General features: G+C 37.2%; 1 protein-coding gene across 1 annotated transcript; it reads left to right on the forward strand.

Annotated features, from left to right (window-relative positions):
- The first annotated feature begins 1,624 nt into the window (after window positions 1–1,624).
- LOC122091695 (CMP-sialic acid transporter 5) lies at window positions 1,625–17,143 on the forward strand. Its single transcript, XM_042661765.1, has 16 exons — window positions 1,625–2,024; window positions 2,631–2,901; window positions 3,151–3,267; window positions 3,785–3,841; window positions 4,982–5,059; window positions 5,423–5,467; window positions 8,432–8,491; window positions 8,680–8,802; window positions 10,694–10,771; window positions 12,695–12,764; window positions 13,115–13,222; window positions 13,394–13,527; window positions 13,606–13,685; window positions 14,273–14,321; window positions 14,440–14,500; window positions 16,596–17,143. Exons 2-15 carry the CDS (start codon window positions 2,737–2,739, stop codon window positions 14,488–14,490), a joined length of 1,215 nt encoding a protein of 404 aa, XP_042517699.1. The 5' UTR covers window positions 1,625–2,024; window positions 2,631–2,736; the 3' UTR covers window positions 14,491–14,500; window positions 16,596–17,143.
- The last annotated feature ends 7,296 nt before the right edge of the window (window positions 17,144–24,439 follow it).

Consider the following 24,439-nt stretch of genomic DNA (forward strand, 5'->3'; position numbering starts at 1 on the left):
ATATATTTACCCAAGAAGAAAGAACAATACAAAGGGAAGGAGGGGGGGGGGTGGAAGGCACGAGGCCATATAAAGGGACAAGCCCAACCAAAGAAAAACTAAAGGATACATACCCCAAGGGGTGGGGGGACATTAGCACCTTCTCTCTCTATCTCTTTTCTCTTCACATGAAATGATCTCACTGCTTCCTGTATATGAAATCAATCCATCCAATCTCACTGATGCTTTCCTCTATACCATTTTCTCACACAATCCTCTCCCAAAAAAATTAGAAAAGAGGAAAAATAACACATTTATATCACTTAGAAATAAAAAAGGGAAGAAATACTCTCTGATTCTTTCCTTTTGGATTACATATACCAAATGGCCAGTATCTGGTAAGTGTTGATTGAAATTAGATGACTAGATGCATTGAACTAGTTTTCAAATATATTTCAAAGAAAGAAAGAAAAAAAAAAATGGTTTATAAACAGAACAAACCAGTGTTTTGGTTGGTTTAAAATCCGGTCTGACTCTCAAATGTTCAATTGATCAATAGTCATTTTCCTTAACCAAATAGGTAAGGGTGTCAAAACCTAGTATGAACTCACGAAACCCAATCAAACTAAAACTAATATAAGCTTATTGGATGATATTTTGGGCTGAAGTTCTATGTGATTGGAACCAATATGAACTTGTTGGCTCATGTTTCAGGCTTTTTGTGAGACCGAAACCAAACTAGACTATGTTGAAAGTTGAAACCGATAAGACACAAAATTGAACTTTAAAAACTAGATTGAAACCGATATAACCTGAAATTCATAATATATATATATATATATTTCACACTTTTGAATATAAATTCATTGTAAATCGAAATCAAACCAAGATAGTAAATGATAAGAGAAGCAAATAAGAAATCGAAACAAAATATAATGCGTTCTTATTTATTCATGTTTCGATTTCACTGATTCTCACACCGAACCAATGAAATAGAATAAAAACCAGTCCTAACAGACGGATTGACACCCTCGGCAAATGGAGGTGGAAGTGAGGTGCGTTTTGCCTAAGAACGTGAATTTGAAGTCGAAACCGTTTATCAAAGTATAACTAAACCATCTACATTAAAATCATGAAACCATTTATTAAATGATTCGATCTTGGTTTCAAAATTGAAACCGTGATTCGATTTTGGTTTTGAAGCTTAAACAATTGGTAAAACATTTATATAAACCGTTAAACCGATTAACATAAGTGTAGCAAGTTTAAGTCACTCAATGCTAAAAGTTTATATAGATTTCAAATAAAAAAAAATGTAAGTTCACATTAACCAACTATTAAAAAAAATATACAATAATAAATAATTCAATTCAATGTTATAATTTACATCTATTTCACTAAAAATAATTTTAAAGATAAAGAAGTTGTTTGGATAAAAAAATAGAAAATATAAGAAAACCATTTAAACTGAGATTATCTATAAATAGTTTCAATTTTAATCCATGAAATCGTTTATTAAATGATTTGGTTCTAGTTTTACCTAAAAATCAAATCCAGTTGAACCATCTATACCAAAACCAAAACGATTAACATCCTCACTTTTGTTACAGCGAAACAGTGAAGGGGAACTAAAAAGGAAGGGGACTTCTATGGAAAGTAATAAACGGCATATTGGGAATAAAAAAAATTTCCATATGGGTCCTCCTTCCAATTCCAAACAGGAGACGGAATACTACCGTGATTTACAAATCCCACCTGCAATTTGTGTTGTGTTGTAAATTTAAAGCAAACAGTGAGAGAGAGAGAGACGTCTCCTCTATAAATATTCATCGCAAGCTTCTCTCTCTCTGCATATTCTTCGCATCTCTGCTTCTTCCCCATCTCAATTTTCAATGCCGTAAAAGAGATCTCAATATCAGATCCGGAAATACTCGGCTTCCGTCTTTCTTCACCGGACTCAGTTTCATACCGGATCGAAGAATTTCTCTGTTTCGTCACATCATTTCATGGAATTTAACTGCTTATACTCGAATCTTGCGCTTCAGGTATGTTAATCTTAGCTCAAAATGATGAATTTGGTGCTTGAATTGGGCTCTGGAAATGCTCGCTTGGTAGTCACATCGTAGGTCGATGGTGCTTTTTTTTTTTTTTTTTTTGGATTGTTCATTTTGGTTTGAATCTATTGGAGAATTTCAATTTTGAAGTCGAAGGGGCAAGATCTCGGTTGTTCGTATGTAATCTCGCATTTTGGATTTGGTTGTTTAATGCTAGAAGGATCACGACGAGGTTCTGATTGTTTTAGCTCTTAGAGAACGGAGTTTATTTAGTGTTGGTGATGGGATCTGGTTAAGCTGTGTGTGATATTTGATTATGGAGTGAAACTTTGCGTGGATGTGCTTATGCCAAAACCTGTGGTTCTCTGGGATCTATTAGCATCTATGAACATACCTGCAAAAAAGTAGTTCCTTTTTGTCGAATATGTACTTTTATTAGTTCTCTTTTGTTATTTGCACAGAGGTACATCTTCAATTGTTATTCAATAAAATGTAAAATACAATTTGTCCGCTGTTGGGCTGCTTACATGTGCTTTTCCTTTGGTGGTTTACTTCTTTGGGCAAGCTTTAATATTTTAATGATATTCCTTCTTTCAGATGGCTTGAGAGGCTCTCCTGATATTCTTTCTGCTTCACTCTGGTCATCTAAGTATACTGTACGTATAGTTCTATACTTGGTGGCATTTTGGGGAGTGAGGCAACAATGAATGGCATGGTAGAATGCAGTGTCTGCCATTCCAAATTGGTGTCTCCAACTAGCAAAACGGTATCTAAGGCCTATGATCGTCACAGAAGCAAGATATCATCAAAGTACAAAGCCCTCAATGTTCTCCTGGTTGTTGGGGATTGTGTCTTGGTTGGTCTACAGGTGATTGATAGTGTTGAATTTTTTCTCATTGATTTCCCAATTTTGGTTCAAAAGATAATTTAGGAAAAATATGATGGAATAGAGTTCCATCGATTTTGGCCTTTTTTTTTTTTTGTTGTTGGAAGAAAACATAGTTTTAAGCTTATAATCTGACTTATACTTGATGCGTTCATTGCCTGATTTTGCTACTCAATGGGTTGTCTGTTATTTTCTGCACATTTCTGACATGCTATTGTCCTTTTGGTGCAGCCCATTTTGGTTTTTATGTCTAAGGTTGATGGGAGTTTCAAATTTAGCCCTATTAGTGTTAACTTTTTGACAGAGGTTACGAAGGTCATCTTTGCAATAGTAATGCTCTTGCTCCAGGTGTGTTTTACTTCTTTTCCTGTTCTCTGATATCCTTTTCTATTTGTTCATGTGTTTTATATGGATTCAACATCATTTGAGGAATCAAGAAGTCAATATCCCTCTGAGGACAAATTGTTGAAAATGAATTCTTATTGTGCTTTGGGTCCATACTTTTGCAAGCATTTTTCAATTATTTCGCACGAACCAAGAGGGTTGACTGGAGTCCATCTATGGTAACCCAACCTATCACTTGATGTCTGTTGATCCCTGAAATTAGGTTCACACAGCCCAAGGTTTCAGCAGGCTGGCCTGGTTGTCCAGGGCCGTCCTTTAATGCCCATAATTATAGTTTAACTGGCCTCATGGCAGACATTGGCTAAGCTTTAGCCTTCCTATGTAGTCTGCTGACCATCTCTGTCCTAGTCAGGATTTTTTGACGGAATTTGTCAACATATAATTTAATTTTATTTTTTCGTTGACTTGCCCAGGCCAGGTGGAACCTTCTTATGGTTTTTTTCTTCTCTTGGTGTTGCAGGCTAGGCGTCAGAAGGTTGGGGAGAAACCACTTCTTTCATTTTCTACATTTATCCAGGTATGAGATTCTCATTTACAGGAAATAGAATCTCTGTTTTTTCTCTTGTCTTCTCAGTAAATTTACTTTCTTTTTATATTGAAGTCCGTTATTTCCTGTACTGGATAATTTCTCGACTTAATCTTATATCAGAAGTTGGATATTTTCTTTGTCAGTATTCTTTTCAATCATGATAACTCTATACTTGTATGCCTTAAGGGATTACTATTAATGGGCCTCATTGTGGGGAAAGTGCTTTGTCAACCTGTTCAGTTGCCACTTCACCCTGGCTCATTGCCTTGATTCCCTTATTTCCTGAACTTCCTTTTCCTTGTAAGCACTCCATCCTGAAGCACTAGGAAAACCATCAGATCCTGTTAATCAGACCGCAAGCTTCAATCCAATTCATTATTTCAGTGATACCAAGTGCTTTGCAAAGTTAAGGTTGAATTTAACTGTTAGGCCAGGCCTGAAACTTTTTTGACACCTGTTGGAAATTTAAAGCAACTAGTAATGGGCTAACTTAAAGGGAACAATAGTTTTATAAATTTTGTTTGAATCCTACAACTCAAAATAAGGATGAAAAGACTCTTAAACAAAATTCAAGGTGCTCTAACTCAACAGAACATACATGAGAGCTTGTGGGCCTATATGATGGATGTTAAATTTGTATAGTCAAAATATTTTCATAAACAAAAGCGGTCAAGACCCAAGAGGTCTAAGGCTTGGAGTTGCCACATCTAGGGCTTTGGGAGCTTAAGCTCTGAAGTTTTGGACCATGTGGCTCAAAAACCTAAGGCCTGGACTTTAGCTTTTCGTAAGGAGGTTTCGTAGGAAGGTTTCTGATATGAATCTTTGAAGTGAATGTACCAATTCAAATGATGTTATTGACCTTGATCCTGGGCACACATTCTTACATGACTGCATCTAGGTAGACATATCCATGTACCATTTCTCTGATACTGAATACTGTGGCTTATATTTTGGTATAAAATTACAGCGACATTCTTTGTTTTTAAAGGTTGTATTTTTTGTTTTGTTTTTTTTGTGGTTTCTAGTTTGTGAGCTGAGACATGTTGATTACCATTTGGTAAAAATTCACGAGGACAGGAATTTCAAATTTCACCTTTATCCTGAAAATTTCTCTGAATTTTCTTATAGGCAGCTCGCAGCAATGCGCTTCTCGCTGTTCCTGCTTTTCTGTATGCTATCAATAACTATTTGAAGTTCATCATGCAGGTATAGGTCTCTTTGTACATCTCAAATTTCCTTTTTGTTTTCTATTTTTTTTTTCTTCTCAAACAGGTGTTTACTATGTTTATCATGGGGAAGAGTTTTCTATCCTGGAGTGTGGCCCCTGCCCCTGCCCCTGCACCTGCACCTGCACTGGGGCCAATGGGAGTGCACGTGGAAGCATCAATAGGGTGGACATTTCCGCCCTTCATGGGGGCAGGGCGGTCATTGCACCCCCCTGTGTCTGGGCACAGCCCCCACACTCCCGGACAGAGTCCTTTTTCCTGTTTATCATTTACTGAATAAACAAGAAGGTGGTGTCTTTCTGGTTGGTTCAACTAGTGAATTATGTTATTACTTCCTTTGCAGCTTTACTTTAATCCTGCAACTGTGAAGATGCTGAGTAACTTGAAGGTATTTTCCCCCTTTGAGTGATATATTTGCCCTATATTTTTTTGATGGGTATATTTTTCACGTTATGATGGATCTGCTGTATAATAGTTTTTCTTCCTTGACTGATGAAATTCTGGTTTCTCTTGCGGGAAGTAATGCTTGCAAATCATGATGAACTGCTATCTATCTACCAATGAATGTATCGATTATTAGCCTAAAGTAACAATATCTTGGATTAAGAGTACCCACAGTTTTCATATGGGATTTTCAGGTGTTCATGGTCAAGTCCATGTGCATTACTGTTGACTTTAGTGGAGAGTATCATGATTTTCTGTTTCTATTAGGTATACAAATTTTATGTCATTATGGGGAGAGAATTATGTGTATCCATCTAGTTGAGTTACTCAGCTGCATGCACCTTTTGTTATGTAACTTTTGGGGGTGGAAATGGGGATACTTCAGAATTTGGTCATCTTCTGGTACAAGGGTAATGAGCCTAATGATACAGGATAAGTCCCTGATGTTCATAGAAGACCTTGTGCCACATAGCTTGGCTAACTCATCTACATGGGAATGGACAACCTAGGAATCGGTGGAATGGATGTTCAGCATGGGTGCTCTAGCACTGAGATGATTTCTTCCCAAAGTTAATTGGACTGTGTCTGCTTACTTGCGTCTTTCTCCTATCTAACTGCCATCTATAACTGTCATGTGTATTTGTCTCGTTCCAGTTTCCTTGCAACATGCATGTGATGCAAGAAAATTGAAATCCAACAACAATATCGTGTCTGATTGTCCCTACAAGATAAGGTTATCCAGTTGACACTAAAATCTTCCACATGGCATGTTTTATGGGGCCCAAATCTTGTGGATAGGTATACCGCTAGGTCCCCTACTTACATGTTAAGTTTCAGCCTAAATGGAGTTTTTCAGGTAGCAAAATAGAGTGTGTGGTAGTGGTTAGAGTACTATAGGCATGCATGGGCATACATGGGAATGCATGCCAATAGAGGGGGAGTGTACGGTTGGAATTGAGTGACATTTGACAATGTAAGACCAATAGGCAACTCAATAGGTGGTGATTTGGGTTTTGCGGAATGATATGCTGAAATTAAAAGATCAATGCTTATGTTGTAAGGCAATTCAAGACACAATTGAGAGAAGGGGTTTGCACAAGGTGATACCCACACACTTGGACTTTCCATTATGGATCAATTTCCAAATGGCATTGATAAAGCCTATTCACAATTTTTTCGTGGGCTCGCAATTAATCCAAGTCTTTTGGCGAACACTCAAACCCAAGTAGTTTTCCAGGCTACTACTTACAACCCTTACAACACTGAAGGTCCCCCAATCTCCTACCACAACTCTCTTTGAAGAGTGTTTGAGTGCTTCCACTCAATTTAAAAAGCCTTTCTAAGGCAAGATGTACAAATGAAAGCACAAAGCTAAAACTTTTAAAAGGTAGAATGAACAAGTTAACGTGCAACTCTATGATTCTCAAAATGCTCTAAACCTCAGGACTGGATATGCCAATGAAGTCCTAAAAGTCTCAGATGATTCCCTCTAACCTTCTCTTAAATAGAGGAGGAAGAGTCTCCTAAATAGAGCTGTTGGAATACCCAATGTCTCTAATTTTGGCAGAGCCGGTTGACCCCCTCAGGGATTTGGCATTATAGTCATGACTGCTTGTAGCTGTTGGACAGTGGCCTATTGACAAGGATATCATCCAGACACAGTCTGGGGTCAGTCCAGGCTCCTTCCACTCTTCAGGCAGACTTTGGCTACTCTCGGAAACATTGTCTGGCAAAAGCCGGTTGATCGGAGATCGCTCGGCTGGCCTATTTTGGGCCAGTGACTTTGTGACTTGGCCAATTTGACTTCCACAATGTGTTGGTCATCATGCTACGTCTGTATACCAGTTTAAGTTCAAATTGTTTCCCTATGAGGCTATGATTATAAGCGAAGTCTCCCAACTAAGGTTAAACCATTAAGTCATATTTGGGGACTTACGAGACCAAGTCCGATGGGTCTAAGAGCCACCATAATAATCACTTACAAACTTAGGAATGTACTATTACAAGTTAATAAATTAGTCCCTAAGTTTTGATGTTTATGAAGTGATTCTTGAAGCTTGATCTTCATTGTTGTGTTACAAACCTTCAGGCTTTCATGACTTTGTTCTTACTGAAGTGAAACTTGATTCTTCCAATTGAATTCTCAACCTCATGCCACATATGGGCTTACTGAAATGTCTTGATCTTCAATTCGTGTGGACACTTCATGCCGCCAGTGGACTTACTGAAGAGCTTATGATCTTCCGATACGTTTGCTACTTCATTCCATTAATGGATTTAGTGAGGGGGCTTATGATCTTCCAGTAAATACACCACTTCATGCCATAGATGTTGACCAAGCTTATGTTTTCCAATTTGATGTAGCTTGTCAACACACCTTTTACCTGCTTGGGTAACATACCTGCATACTTTGGAGCTTGAAAGGGTAATTAGATGTCCTGATGCCAATGGGATTTCTTATGAACGAACACAAGTTTAACTCACCAAAAACATATTTAAATTTACTGTCTCTCAACAGACAAATGGCCAATCCAAGGAAGCTTATCTTGATGGGCAAGGTTTTAAGTATCCTTACATATCCGCTTATACTAATCAATAGTATCATATCTTTAAGGTAGCGAATGATGGGGAAGTGAAGTGGCATTTTTTTTGTAATAATAATGATACTATTAGTATGGTTATAACAATAACTATCTCTTGAAATATGTTATTTTTTCCAATAATTATTGTTCTTCAAGAGAGCTTCAAAATTTGAAGACTCCTGTTTGTTTTTCTTTCGTTCATTTATCATGTTTTCAATCATAAAGTTTGAACCTGTCGAAGAATGAATAATCTTTTTCACATATCAGCCCCTTGTTTTATCCTTTGATTATTCTATAATTTTTTTGGAAACTGCCAACATATGCAGGTTTTGGTTATTGCTGTTTTATTAAAGATAATCATGAGACGTCGGTTTTCAATCATTCAGGTCAGACATTCTTTAAATTTGTATTGCTGTCTAGTGTCCAAGTGTTGTGAGAATATTGATCAAGGAAACAGAGGAGTTTAGTTCTGATTCATTTGAATTCATTTGAGAGTATATATGTGCATCTGCATGCGGAGATGCTAGTCTTACTTTAACCTGTTTGAATTATCTGACTCATTGTGTTGCGACAGTGGGAGGCTCTTGCCCTGTTGCTCATTGGTATCAGTGTGAACCAGCTTCGGTCGCTTCCTGAGGGCACAACTGCTTTCGGTCTTCCTGTTGCAACTGGTGCATACATATATACATTAATCTTTGTAAGTAACTACCTCATTGTTTCTTTGGTCATGGTTGCTTCTTGTGAGTTTTCTACGGCATAGTTTGTCTTGCCCCTCCTCCCCCAAACCACTGCTTTTTACATATTTAACTGGAGTACATTAGCAAAAATGAAAAGGATTAAAACATGTCAAAGGGATGAGACATCCCTGAAAGCTCCAAAGGAGGTATGGTTGTGCTTCTGCCCTAGAAATGAGCTGAGCAAAATGCTCAACTTCACCATCAGAAAAAACTTGAAATAAATATGACTTCTTTACAATAGGACCCCAACATGGCGACACTATCTGGTGCTTATCTGTTCCCAAACATCTTACTACTGAAAAGTAGCTCTTTTTTTTTTCTTTTTTTTTGGGGGGGGGGGGCGGTTGGGGTGGGATAGAAAGGTGCCTTGATGGCTTTTAGGGCTTTTACTGCCTTTCTGGGCGGAATTTATGGGACTGAATTCTTTTATACCCAGTATAATGGCCAGAGAACCTCCCTTGACATCTTGTCTGTATCCTCCGTTTTAACATATCTATTGTCCCCCTTAATTAATCTCTACTTCAATCTTCTGTAAAACTCATTGGCATTTGCTTACTTGAGGATCCTCAACTCAACTTAGCTTTATCCCAACTAAATGGGGTCGGCTACATCCGATCCTTTTTCATACTTGTTACAAGTCCTAGGTTTTGTATGTCTTTCTTCACCACTTATCCTAGAGTCATTTTAGGCTTACTCCTGGCTCTTTTAGCTCCTTTCATCTGAATCAAATCACCCATTCACCCCAGTTTGTAGCATTCCAAGGCTTCTGTAGCATATATCCATGCCACCTGAAACGAATTTCTCACAACTTATCATTTATCGGAGCTATTTCTAAATTAGCTCTAACCTGTTCATTCATTATTTTATCTTTTCTAGTTCTACCACTTATCCATCTCAACATCACCTACACTAAGTTTGTCTAAATGGACTGCATGATACTCATCAAAGGAAAAAAAAAGCTGCATGTTCAACTGCCTCTGCTATATGGACTTCTGATTCCACACTTGACCACCCTTTCAAGTATGAGTACTGTAGAGGATCGGATTTGTCAACATTATTATCAGCTACCAATTATTATGTGGCAAGATTCTGCAAAGTTATCCTTGAAGGTCTGCACATAGTATTTACGCCAGCAATGGAAGCAGTACTTCAGTATATTTCTTAACTGACCGTCTTGATCCAATTGTTCCCCCACCTTCCTGATCCATGTATTTCCCTTTTTTGCTTCCAACTTCATGGGCCACTGCATAAGCATACCTCGTACCTAATCCTTTTTTTTTTTTTTTGCTTTTCCCTGTTCATATATCTCCCTTGCTTGTCTTCTTCTTCATGGGCCATCGCATAAGTTCTCAGGAGGGGCCCATGACATAAATGGTTCCAAAGAATCACATTAGCCTAAGGCCTATATGGCCTCTTCGTATGTTTTAAAATTTGTACATGAATTGCATCACCTCTATGGTGAACTTGATCATTAGGGTGTTTATTTCCCACAAGAAAATTGTCTATATTACTCCATAACATCACTATATCTAGTTTGTTCTTTGTATTCCTATTAAACTTATACCATATCTAGTTTGTTCCTTACATAGATGCATGTGGTATGATGCTTCTCTGAATTATATTTCTTTAGTAGCAATTACTTTTCTTTTCGTATTTCTGTTTTATCTCCTTTTGTAAGAACTATAACAGGAAAACTAGTGAACCAATTAGAATTCATCTGGTATGATTCATGCGGCAAATGGGAACTGGAAGGAGACATTGTTTAGCAATATTATTGCTATCCTAATGAAATAAGAACTGCTAGTCTGCTAGTGTATGGTGGAGACTTATTTTTACAAAATTGATGTGCAGGTTACTGTTCCGTCTATGGCCTCAGTTTACAATGAGTATGCTCTGAAGAGCCAATTTGAGACGAGCATTTATCTTCAGGTGATTCTTCAATGATAAGCTGATAGCTATTATCACTCACTGTTGGGTGCTAGGAAATAAGATTCAGTGGTTGTGTATTTGCATCTTGTTTTCAATGAGCAAAAGTAATCATCGTTACTTCAAGACTCCAATGCATCTTATATGGTTGGTAATAATCTATTTTTCCACGTTATTACAGAGCAGAGAGGACCTGTATTTTCTTTTAATCTAATATTAAAGCCTCTTTATATATGTTTTCTCTAGGTTGTGGACGTGTTTGACTGTTTCTGATCCTTTTGTCTCAAATATTAGGATAATGGGGCTATGCCGTTTAGTTGTTCGGATTCCAATGTCATTTAGTTACTGTCATAGTTTTTACTCCCAATGGATAATTGTAAAATTCTTCTAGTAAGAACATCCCTACCCTTGGTCTTTAAGAGAAGGTTAATGCATCTCGTAGAGTTCATGCCCCTAGGAACTAGTTTCTTGTGATTGCTGTTTGAATAAAAGTAAGATTTAGGATTGTTTAGGTGTGGGATGGCCCATAATTGTAATTGAATATCTATTAGAATATATTTCATTTTCAGGTTTTAGCTACTCTTCTACTCTTTTGCTGGTTTTCAGATTAGAAAACCTTTAACTGAAGTTGCTTCTATGTTGTCAAGAACATGCAGATAATGAGGTGACACTCATAACTTTGCTGTTCTAATGTTTTTGGAATGTGACCATCTTTTTGTCTTGTGCTTCTGTTCTTGTGTCGTATTTAAACCATTGATTCATTTATCTTTTATGGGATCCTGACTATGGTTTCTTTCAATAATCTAGTTTCTCATGAGATACTTTTGTTGTTCTGGTCTCATTCAATTGAAGTAGAAATCTAATCAACTAGATGGACTTGTGTGAAATAGAACATGTGAATGAATGAAGTGGATGCTGTATGCAGAAGTGTTTGGTCTGGCACACATTGCATACTACCTACATGCTCCATGGAGTTCACAGTTCCTACCAATGTTCAAGGTTTTGCCAAAATTTCATGAAATATTTCGGTTTTGCAAGATGTTGAAACGACACGCCATGCGATATGTAAAATGTGCAAGGTCTAGGTCGAAATTTTGCTGTTTCAGAGAAATTTCAACGTTAAACGACACAAACCTTTAATATGAAATGCATAGTTTTGAATGAAATGGGTCTAAATTTTGACCCATTTCATTGGTTTCACTGGTATTGACTCTTTAGGCTTGTAAAAACTTGGTTTTTTTTTATGATTTTTGGCCAAATCACGCCCATACAATGTGGAACAAGTTGTTGGGCAGTAATGGAACACATCGAAAACGATGATTTACTGCATTTGTGGAAGTTGTGCAAGATTCATTGTGTGGAATAGGCCATATTAGAGAACGTATACAACAACATGTAGCGTATATTACCAACCTATGGTCTGAAGTCAAACTACCATTTTATGTGTGTTTTTCCAATCTAATGGTTCCACTGTTTTTAGAGGGCCTAAAATAGGGTTTTCTAAAAGTTTCAGAACATAATTTGGCCATTTGAGCTTCAAAACCATCAATTCCAGGTTTCGACCAAAATTTCGTGGTTTCGCAACTGAAACCTGAAACCTCGGTTCCTGCTTAGCAAGTGATTATAGAATCATTGTGACATCTTGCTATATGGATGATCTACCATCATTTCAATTCACATTGAAGTTCGTAGCTGCATCACTGTGGATCCTTTCATGGGCCATAGACCTCAATTTGAACCTTAAATTGATTATTGCTGTCTTTGTATTTTGTCTTCTGGTTAATCTGCCCAGTGATGATGCTGCATTTATTACTTTCTCTTTGTGGTTTGCCTAGGACAACTTCTTGAAGCTGTGTAGTGATGTTCATTTCCCCAAAGGTTTTTTTAAGTTATATAACTTGGGGTATTTCTTTGTCTGGTTTGCAGAACCTATTCTTATATGGCTATGGTGCTATTTTCAACTTTCTAGGCATCCTTGTTACTGTCATTTTCAAAGGTATGATAGCTAATTTCTGGTCCAAAGCAATCCTATGTGAGTGTTTGGAATTGGGAAAAGAAAGGAATGCACTACCGGGGGGGTTTTTTTTTGTTTGTTATTTATTTAGCTTTTCTTATAAATGCAAATTGGAGAGTAAAATTTCTGGAAAATGATTATACCTGAAAACAATATCTTTTATTTATTTATTTTTTAATTTTCTTGGACGGTTGGGGGAGGGGGGCACTTTCCTTTCTTGGGGACTAATAGAGCTTTGCAGAAGAGTTTATTCTTCCTATTATTGTTTTATGTATAGATAAAAGATTGAGTGTGAGAATAATGTGTAATTTTTATATCTTGATGGTTTTCAGGTCCCAGTAGCTTCAATATCCTGGAAGGGCATTCTAAGGCCACCATCTTTTTAATATGTAACAATGCAGCACAAGGAATCCTCTCCTCTTTTTTCTTCAAATATGCAGGTTATTTTTCTTGCTTAATTTGTATACTCTAACATGAATATCGATATGGAAAATTTTTGAGAAAACATATTTGTCCACTGTTTTATTTCATCCTTGGCATCTATTATTCAAGTCCTTTAAGAGATATTTCTGTTGCAGATATTTATTGAAGGATTTCTTTCATTGATGCAGATGCAATTTTGAAGAAATACTCATCAACTGTTGCCACAATCTTTACGGGCATAGCATCTGCAGCTTTATTTGGTCATACTCTGACGATAAACTTTGTCTTGGGTATCTCTATTGTTTTTATCTCCATGCACCAGGTATTTCATGAAAAAATGTAATTCTTTTATTATTAATCGCTTCGTTTTATGAGACTTACTTTTCCTTTTCCTCTTCAGTTCTTTTCACCTCTTTCGAAAGTCAAGGATGAACCACAGAATGGGACCATGGAAATGATGGATGTACACAATAATCATAGGTATGTCTTTGAGTATACTATAGCTTCTGTTGACTAGCCTGACCTATATTGTAAAGGGTAGAGAGATACCTGCATCATGACAGGATAGGAAAACTTATACTCCCTGTGGATCTTTTGCCCTATTTGGTGTGTGCTCTTAGATGGGATGAACCATCTCCTTTGTCTGTGCTTTGTGCCATTTGGTGCCCCACTGTTAAAATGCATCTTATTTGCAACCCATTATTAGACTAATCTGACATATATCAACCGTTGAATCTATTCGATATTTTCGATGCTAATATTGTAAATTGTCCAGATTAAAGTTCTAAATTGGATGTTTAGTGATAACCTGATCATATACTGGCTGCACAAAAGGCATCTTAGGTGGTTCCCATTAATTGGTGGCTCTAAATCCCCATTTATGGGTCCAACTTATTATTGGCAGGGAATCGATATAGTTTTCTTTAATCTGATTCTAGTCTTCTAGTTTGGAGTTTTTGTTGTTTTCAGTACAATATTTCTTGGTCTGAATTTTATTTTCTTGATGTTTGAATCTGCTTCTTAATTTCTTGCATTTGAGTTTTTTACGTTGGTATTTTCATTTCCAGGTCAAAGGATACATCCTTCATAAATATTGCAGCTGGAGCTAATGAAGATGTGAGATTGAATAATCTTTTCTTCTAATTACTGAGAAAATTATCTACTTTCTTCCAATATCATGGGGAGCATTTCATCCTTCCACCTCTTATATTCTATTGTTCTCGACATTATCCAGGCTAGTCATCATGTTGGATCCGATGAGAGAGAGCCATTGCTTCCCACCTAAAAGGCTAGAGGTATTGTTAAGGTTTCGTACTAAATCCTAAAATTTTAAATTGGGGAAAATGTGTGCTTGCGTGATCTCTCTTCAGACGTACCCATAATAATCTTGGGACGTTTGATTGGTATTGTTTTTTGCTTGGATGCTATATGAACACTCCACCTTCTTTAAATTGTGCCAGATATTTAGCTTCTACTCCTGCTTGATGAGTGTGTGCATGCCTGGTGTGATGTAGTTATTTCATTTGGAGAACAGAATATCTCAATGAACTAGTAAAGTCAAGAAACTGAGACAGATTTGATATAAGTAATCATCATTTTAGCTTTTGGAAGGGCAGTAATCATAGTTGTCTTGGCTCCAAGCTGAACCACAGTGGTGGCTAACTGCCTTGATGCTGGCAAGTCCAGGGCAACCAAGGTTAGCACCTTATGTTATGTCTCAGGCCATATTTTCCAGATTTTTTTTTTAATTCTATAAAAATTTATATTTAATATAGGTTATATAGGTTAGAACATGAGGAGTAAAGTGAGATAGTAGAAACATTTTAGGGTTGAAATGAGAAATGAGAAAATGATCAAATGATTGAAATTTAGTCTATGTGTTCATGGCACCCTGCTTGGGAGAGGTTCCTGTGCCTACCCATATCTGTCACATGGCAGCTCAGTTCCAAATTTCATGAACACTTGGACCTCAAGGTCCCCTGCCCATATTAAATTTCATCCTAAATTTGATTTTGCCAAGTGGCAATATAGAACATTGAAAACCAGGACTGTGGGAGAGTGTGCTCACTAGTGGCTAGACTGTTGGAGCATTGTAGGTGGGATGGACGTACCTAAGGATGCATGCCAATACACATAGGAGGGTATTTTATTGACTTAGGATGTGCAATTTACAATGGCTAATCCAGAACATGTCCTTTCTATCCGACAGTTGGAATAGCCACATCATCTGTCCACATGGCTCAATGAGAGTGAGTAGCACAAGAACCCTTCCTAAGTGGGTTGCACAAAGATCATTTTTGCCTCCAAATTTATAACGTTTGAAAGGCAAGATCATCAGGTTTGCCGGGTGTCTTGGCACATAGTCATTTGTTTTCCAAATTTCATGAACACTTGGACCTCAAGGTCCTCTGCCCACATGTTAAATTTCATCCTAAATTGGATTTTGCCAAGTGGCAATATAGAACATTGAAAAACCAGGACTGTGGGAGAGTGTATTAGTGGCTAGACCGTTGGAGCACTGTAGGTGGGATGGACATACCCAAGGATGCATGCCAATACACATAGGAGGGTATTTGATTGACTTAGGATGTGTAATTTACAATGGCTAATCAAGAACATGTCCTTTCTATCTGACAGTTGGAATAGCCACATCATCTGTCCACATGCCTCAGTGAGAGTGAGTAGCACAAGAACCCTTCCTAAGTGGGTTGCACAAAGATCATTTTTGCCTTCAAATTTATAACGTTTGAAAGGCAAGATCATCAGGTTTTCCGGGTGGCACATAGTCATTTGTTTGCTTTGGACCTCAAGGAACACCTTGTCGCTTGGGCATCGCCTTGGTGTTGCCTAGGTGATGCCTTAACAACTATGGGAGTAATGAATAACATATTGATGTAAATAGGAAACATACACGACATTAATGAAACTAAATAATCAAGCCAATCCATAATTCAGTATCTTTTTATTTTTAAGCTAATTTTATTGTTATGATTTTGTTGTCTTTTTCTTTTTTTTTGTGGTTTTTATTTATTTGACTTTCATCTCCATTGTTACAAAGGTGAACAGGTAGAATTTGGTTATTTGATGTGGATACCTAATTTTTTTTTTTTAAGGGGAAAAGATCTGCACACTTTCCATTTGCGGATTCTTTTCCATTTGCTCTCACAAAAAGTGAGGGCCCCACACATGTATTTTTTATTTTATTTTATCTATTTTGAAAATGTGGGATCCACATGGATTGATACCTTTTTCAGACCAGTAATTTGTGGCAGTGTGCATATACCTTCCCACACTCCTCCCCTATTTTTTTAATATTTTCCATTTCACTTTTGAAGACCATTGAGAAAGGAGAAATTGAAAGCGGTATTATTTTCTTAATTCTCATTACAGGAATGTTCATTAAAAGAGATTCTTTTGGCTGGGCTTACTATGCAGTATGGAGACAATCCAGTTCTCATTAAACTCAAATAAAGTAAGATGATGTAAGGGAAATTCTTTTGTTTTGGGATCTCTTTAGCCATTGGGATCCTGTCCTTGGTATGTGGCTGCTGGTAAAATGATGTTGGAGTAAAGGGCCAGCAAGCAAGCATTGTGGTTCAAGAAAGATATTTAAATAGAGTTGCTGCGGGGGTATACTCGTGCAGGGACCGTTGCGGTGGTTTTACTGTTATATGTAATCTTAGATCAGTTATAGAAAAATCAAAATTTTACTTAGTTCCTATGTCTTTTTGGCCTTTTTTCCTTTTCCTTTTATGTTATACTTTCAGAAACTAGAATTGCAGTTGGTAAAAAATTTTTGTTATGGTAGAGGAGGAAGAAAAAAAGAGAAGACAATGGAAGGCCGTTCAGTTATTTTCCCATTTTTGTGGTTCTTTGATTTTGTCCCCTTAAAATATTGATTACTATTTTACCTTATAATGTGATTTATGTTTATAACAGTTCATTGGAACATCTCTCGAGTTTGAATGATCCAGAAAGGTATTATTCTGTAGTAGTGAGCGCAGTTAAGACTTGAGATCATACTATTCCAAAAAATTCTACTATTACATTTGAGTCAATTCAAAACATGAGGACTAAACAGCATAACTTCTGCGAAAAAAAAGAAAACTAGCTAAAAAGAAAATTACTAGTCATCTCAAATTCTGGACAATAAATTCCGTTAGGCTCCGACTTCATCCCTGGAGGCACACCATGTTCCCACACTTTGGTTTTTCCATAACCTTGGTTCTGATATCATTTGTTAGGAATAACCTTGGTTCTGATTTCATTTGTTAGGAAGTTAGGTAGAATTTATCTTCGAAAGCTAATAGTTATAGAGGGTGTCTAATTACATATCATGTTACTCATTTTTATGTTGGATTATTACGCGTGAAACCTCAACCTATTCTTATCTGATTTAGGTTATAAATGGGGTGGACAGCTCAGACAAAACTCTTCTGCTGCTAATACTTGGATTTTTCCTTTCTAATATTGCATTTATATCAATAAAATAATGAGTTGCAGCATAAGAAGCAATTTGTGCTGGATGGTTCAGATTGGACCCCCTTACGTTCACTAAACACAAAATCAAAATAAAGATAGAAAAGGTTCAAATATCTGGATTTACTTGTGTTATCTTACAATCAAGCTCACATGTCTACTATGGTTCCGTTTGATCTTGTTTCTGCTGTTTTTAGATATAGAACCAACAGAAGTGGGTTTTTCCATTTTTGTGCTAAGAAACTATTTTTGGGATTGTAAAAAGGTGTTTGATTTTTCTGTTTTTCGAAACGTTTTCAACAGTGTAGTTGTGTTCAAAACATGGGTGAAAGCACGATGTTGCAGGTGTGTAGCTCATAAGTAAAGGCACGACGTTGGAGCTGCAGGTATGCTTCATGGAGATGAGTTTCAGAAGGATGAAGGCAGTCCGGAACTGTGAGGTTTGCACAACCAGGTTGTAGTCACCGCTTATGGATAGCGAGAAGTTTTAACAAAGGGTTGGGGTTGGATTAGGTCAAGTGAAGTATCGAGTTTTTTCATAATTTTTCTTCCTCCCACTTGTTTCTAGAAACAGAAAAATAAGTCTAACTTGTTTTTCTATTCCTATTTCTAGATTCAGAAATAGGAAATAGGCTTAAATTTCTATTTCTGTTTTGAAAAACAAATGAAACGAAACAGAAAAAAACAAATGGGCCCTAGGATTTTAGACACTTATTAATAATGTGGAAGTTTTGAGTTCTAGTAGTACTCATGAATAAATTGTGTTGGTTGAATCATGAAAAAACCGTGTTGGCTGCAGTCAAATATTATCTTACAATCCAGACAAAGCGATAGCTGATCCAAGCCAGGGACAGCATGAAGTTGCATATGCACAAGTAGGTCCATAATTTCTCAATGGGTATGATGCATGCTGTTGCAGCCACGCCACGCTACGTCACGCTAGGCTGATGGGTTAAGATGTTGGTATACAATCTGCCAGTGCTACAACCATATATGGAGTTCTTTGCAATCGAGCCTATGAATTGAATAGTGTTATTGCAAATTTTGATTATCCTCCAAAATACTCTGCAAGTCACAGATAAAAGACAAAAGCCTAGAGCTGATACCCAGGGAAGGCTCTCTAAAGCTTAAGTTAGTGATTGGTCGGGAAAGGATATACGAGCTCTGAGGATTCAAGATTGTACACCTTACTTCTTCATTCGAACTTTCTTCTTATAGTGTCCCTCAGTCCATGTTTTCCTTGATTTCGGTATCCCTCAATATGGTGAGTTTCTGCGTGCATGTCAAAGCCATAGTGATTGAGAGGGTTTTCTCTTCTAAGGTTGATGCTAGCCCTTCTTCTCTGAAAAACGAAAAGTGCAAATCAAGGTTGATTCCCATATATTAGCCATAAACAACCGAGGAGCAAGGATCCAAATCCAAGAGGCCTTCAACTTAAGTTTTTTGAAGAACATCATTATTTTTGGTAACTTTTGTTCCGATGGTTACTTTTTATGCCAAATGACCATTCATAATCCATGCCTCTTGTTTCTTTAACATGTATTCATGTTCTAAAAACACATTATTACTCACAATTTAAAGAAAAATCATGATTTCAATCTAGATTCAAACTTTTTTCCCTGACAAGTGAGGGTTTCAAAGTTTCCCTAAATTTCCTAGATTATAGGCAACTTGCTTATCCAAAATGTATGGATTTTTTTATATGTTGCATACAAACAATCAATCTACAACTTAATTTTTTTTTTCTCAATAGTGTACATTTCCTATTTTTTAATAATTCTGAAAATTGATTAAAAATTAGGGGAAATACAAAAAAATAAAATCTATTTTTTTTTTATATCAGCACATTCTATTAAAATATATATATATATATATATATATCTATCACGACGTTTTGAATCTTTTGATTGAATAACTTTTTATCATTTTCTTACATGATGTCAAATTTTATTTTCTAAAAAATAATAGTTTATTTACTAAATGATTTTAAATTAGTGCAACATGTTTTGATTACTATTAAAGTGCATTATACACATTAATGTTGACATGCTTATGTTATTTTTCATTATGTAACTTGTTAAGAAGATGCCACCTAAAGGACGGACTAGAGATATTGGATGGGATTCAACCGAGAAAGTGAGTGGTAATAGATTATGGACAAAATGAAACTATTGTGAGACCATCGGCCTTGGAGATGGAATTACCAGATATAAACAACACCTGATAGGAGGGTTTTTCTAATGTTTCTAAGTATACAAAGTGCCACACCCTGTTCTCACAGAACCGGACCGGTGATTGAGTTAACTTCTGTTAACCCAAACCTGCTAGGATCATCTAATGCAATAACCACAACACAACACACACACATCTAAAGAAAGAAAGATCTATATTTCAACGAAAGTCTTGTATGCATATACCTGTAAATACCCCAATACTCTTGATACCCAAATTGTGTTACATAATACATTTACATGTGGACCCGTAGGAGTGATATATATATATAAGAAATATAATTTAAATATCCAGAGCACAAAATGGGTGACATAACAAAATAATAAAAAAGAATCCCGGGTAGGCATCAATGTTGCTATCCTACAACACAACTTTCGCACAACCACTCAGCACTGTGCCCAAGATCTTTAAGGACCCAACTGAAAATTCTACAGTGAGTCCCAACTCTAGCTCTTTCGTCGGATAACCTGCAAGATCATCTAAAAATGATATGCACGTGGGATGAGCTCACTAGCCCAGTAAGTGAAAAGGAAGACCAAACAATCATTCGCAATACAAATGAGCTTATATGTATGCAAGTCTATTTTTAATAACCTAGATCACCTAAGCAACATTTCTATTCATAGGTTATGTGCTATTCACAACCACAGTGCGCATATGCCTCGGGTACGAGTCACGAACTCTATTCCGCGATACACCCATAAGGTTGTTGGAGAAGGCCAGTCGTGGATACCGAAAAAGTAAATTGTTGTTCCTCAGCGATATTAAAGTAAATTGCTGTTTCTCAACGACATTAAAGTAAAATGGGCATTGCCCTGCATTAAAGTAAAAGAAGTACGATTGGCCTTCTAATTATATCACCAAAGTTACCGACCGTCCTAGTGATTAGCCAGACGTACTTCTAACTGCCACCGTTGGTACACAATCTCGGGCTTCCCCCAGTGATATACCCAACACCTAAACCCCTGTTGGGAAGGGTCGTAGCACAGGAAAATGTCATTCCTAACTACATGCTTCTATATGAGATAGTACAACTGCATAGTGCCACCACATCCCATTTCACGGGCCACCAATGCATTCGTTTCCAAGTCTACGACATCTAGTTTAGCAATGCATTATATTAAATAATTTAAAATCATCCATCTCATAACTCATAGCAAGAATAAGCAATTAACAATTAACGTCACAATATAACAAATCATAAATGAATTTTATAATGCACATGATAATGCATGCAAATGGTATTTGTGGATGACTAGTCTACACACAATAATAAAGTGATGACATGACTAGTCTACAACAAGTTTGAAATGATACAAAAACACTCCAAAAATAAAGTCAACATCCTCTCCCCACTTACCTAGATATATACAATAGCTCACGCCCGGTATGAGCGAGATCTGACGTGAGTTCTTAGTGAATCCTAGTATAAAAAGGTCAAGTTTAGTATATCTCTACTTTAGGATCATAACCAATGAAGTACGATGATCTCAAAGCGTTTAAAATCACCATAGAAGGTTGCCCGATAAATTTGGGCCCTATCAGAGTCCAAACTGTCAGACTGGTAGGTCAATCGATGGATCAGGCACCCATCGGTCCTTGCTGGCCAGTCAAGCCAGAAGCCCAACTAGGACAGGAGGGCTCCGAATTGGTGGGTCCAACTACTTCTAGGGCACCCACCATTCAGAACCGAGATTTTACTGTTTGCTTCTATTCTTCTTCCCACTTTGGGGAAACCACAAGAGGTTAATTCGACCATATTTTTCACCCATCTAAGGTCCCATATTGTGATTCTAACATAGATCTAGGGTCGATTCGAAGTCTTAAGCATGGATCTTATCTCTTTGTTCAAGAACACCTTCAAAACCCCAAATCCCTTCTTCCACCCAAGAAATCACCAAATGCTTTTCAAATCTTATGATTTCTTCCTCTAAAACCTTCAAAAACCACTTGTAGGTCTTTTATTAAACTTTAGATTCATATTCTCAAGTGGGATTAACAAGATCTAAAGGATTTCTACCCGAATCATAGGGTTTCACTTAGGGTTTCTTGAGGGTTTAAGAAATATGGGTTTCACTCACCTCAAAATGTAGATCTCAAGATAAGGATCACTTTTCCAGCGCCGGAATCGAAAGGTCTAACCTCGGCATTGCACTACAAGTACTTCTTCCTCTTTTTCTTCCTTCTTCTTCCCTTCTCTTTCTTTCTTTTCTCTCTCTTCTTCACTCTTCTCACCCACCTTGTAAACCAATAAATGAGGAAAAAGAAGGGTAACAAATGCTATTTATACTTTGGTCAAAATATCTAATGACCAGACTGGTAGGTCACACTGGTGGGTCCGACCCACCTATGAACACCCACCACTCGGTCGAAACTTAGCCGAAAAATTGGAATTTCGAAGAGGCTCGGCCCTTGACATGTATTTCACTCTCGATAATTGACCAAAATGCGTACTTGACATAAAATATGGCCACGTACCTTTATTGTACGTACATGGCCTTGTGATACATGCAACTGCATGGCTTGGGCACATAGAATTCATTAGGCACCGGCTCAGACTCATCTGGCCATCCCGAGTTCAGGGTCACCCTTGCCATCATGTTCCATGGCGTACCCATCTCAGCTCGATCGGGTTTAGACCCTGCACGACCAAACTGAACTAATCGGGTAAATAAACCGGGTTTAGAAAGAACCTGTCACGATTGAGGCAACTTAAATAGAGTTTTAAAATATCATTTTCCCACTTACTTATTTCTTCTCTCCAAACTCAGAGCAAGGGAAATTTGAGGGACTTACCCAACACTTTAACTAGCAATTCCGCTCAACGATTCATGGTTTAAGAAGATCAATCATCCTCTTATCCACAAGTAGGTTCTCTTTCCTCATTTTCTCTTTGAGAACTATGTTTTCAGTGTTCTTTTGCTATAGAAACCTTAGAATTTCAATCTCAACATATACTTCATTTCTTTTGTGGAATGTTTGTTCCTTGACAATGTGATGATTTATTTGTGATTTCCATTGCTTGTTGGCCTTGCTTGACTGATTTATAGAGAGAGGATCTCAATTTTTTGCCCTAATTTCTCTGTTTTAGGGTTTTTTCCTCATTTCTCTTCTTTCTTACAAATTGATGGTTCAATTGATACTCTTCACTCTCAATGCACACACACATTAGTACAAAAGTCATTTCCATTCATGTGTGCATAGGTTTCTCCTCTTTTGATATGAGATTACTCCTTTATGGGTCGAAATTCTTTGAAAATTTGGTCTTACCTTTTTCTTATGCATGAAAATACAACCATATCCATCCTCTATCAATTAGTAGTAAAATAGTTTTTTAAATAATTAAAATAATTCCTATTGCAGGCATACACCGATTTTTCACTATGATTGAATCAACTTCACCCATGTAAAACCCCCATTTTCCCCAAGTTAATGTTGTGGGGTATCCATCCATTTTTCCTCCAACTTAATGAAATTATTTGTTATGATTTTGCTCATTGCTACCTATTCAACTGCATCCGGGCATTGAGAATGTCCTCATACTCATCTTCTTCCATCTTTATTTATTTGATAGGCATCATTGACTCATTTATCATTACTACTTGTTCATTCATTTCCTCCAAAATTCACCACTTCACACCAATGCAATTTGATAATGGCAATTGCACCTTGGAGATTTTCAATCATTTCACGTCTCTTAGTGCTCCATCCACCCCCATTTTTTATACTATTCCTTATTACCTTCATTTCATGCCTTTGTTTATTTATACTTACATATCTCCTTGGTACTTTTAGGATGTCTTCGTGAAAAGGCAAAGAGGCAGCTTCTTCTTCCAAGAGGAGGAAGACAACCACATCTAGGGGAAGAAACTCAGCCCCAAGTTTCTCTTCTTCATGGGCCTGACCCATGAGGGAAGTTTTCGTTGACCCTTTAGATTTTGATGAGAGATTATTCCATAGCCTTGAGGTGGCTAAGGATTGGCCGATCTTTTCCAGGAAGTCTATTATGATGGAGAATGTTGTAACCCGGCAGTCACTGAGAGGGGGGTGAATCAGTGAGTCCAATTCCGATCCCCAAAAACCTGTCTGATGTCTGGCCAAGAAAAACCTGATATACCTGTCCCTGTTTGTACACAGTCGTATGCACACTCAGCCTCTCATAGGCACTTCCAAGTATGCACACCCATTTCACATTCCACGCACTTCAATATCAAATGCAAACAACAAACACCCACAACACAGGGTTTTTACGAGGTTCGGCAATTTGCCTACATCCCCGGAGTAGTGCCTGTAAAGGCTTCGTACCTACTCAATACACTACTTTTGACTGCACCCACAGTCGGGAGCACCCACACCCAATTTTCTCAAGTCGAAGCTGAGATAGCACTCGTAGTGCCGATACAATGTGTAGCACCCACTCTCAGTGCTTAGCACCCACTAAGCACACAATAAATAATACAATTAAATTGGGCTTATATCAATGCCCTACAATTAAGCTCTGCCTAGCATATGCATCCACAACT

Source organism: Macadamia integrifolia, chromosome 10, assembly GCF_013358625.1.
Source record: "Macadamia integrifolia cultivar HAES 741 chromosome 10, SCU_Mint_v3, whole genome shotgun sequence".
Taxonomy (NCBI): Eukaryota; Viridiplantae; Streptophyta; class Magnoliopsida; order Proteales; family Proteaceae; genus Macadamia; species Macadamia integrifolia.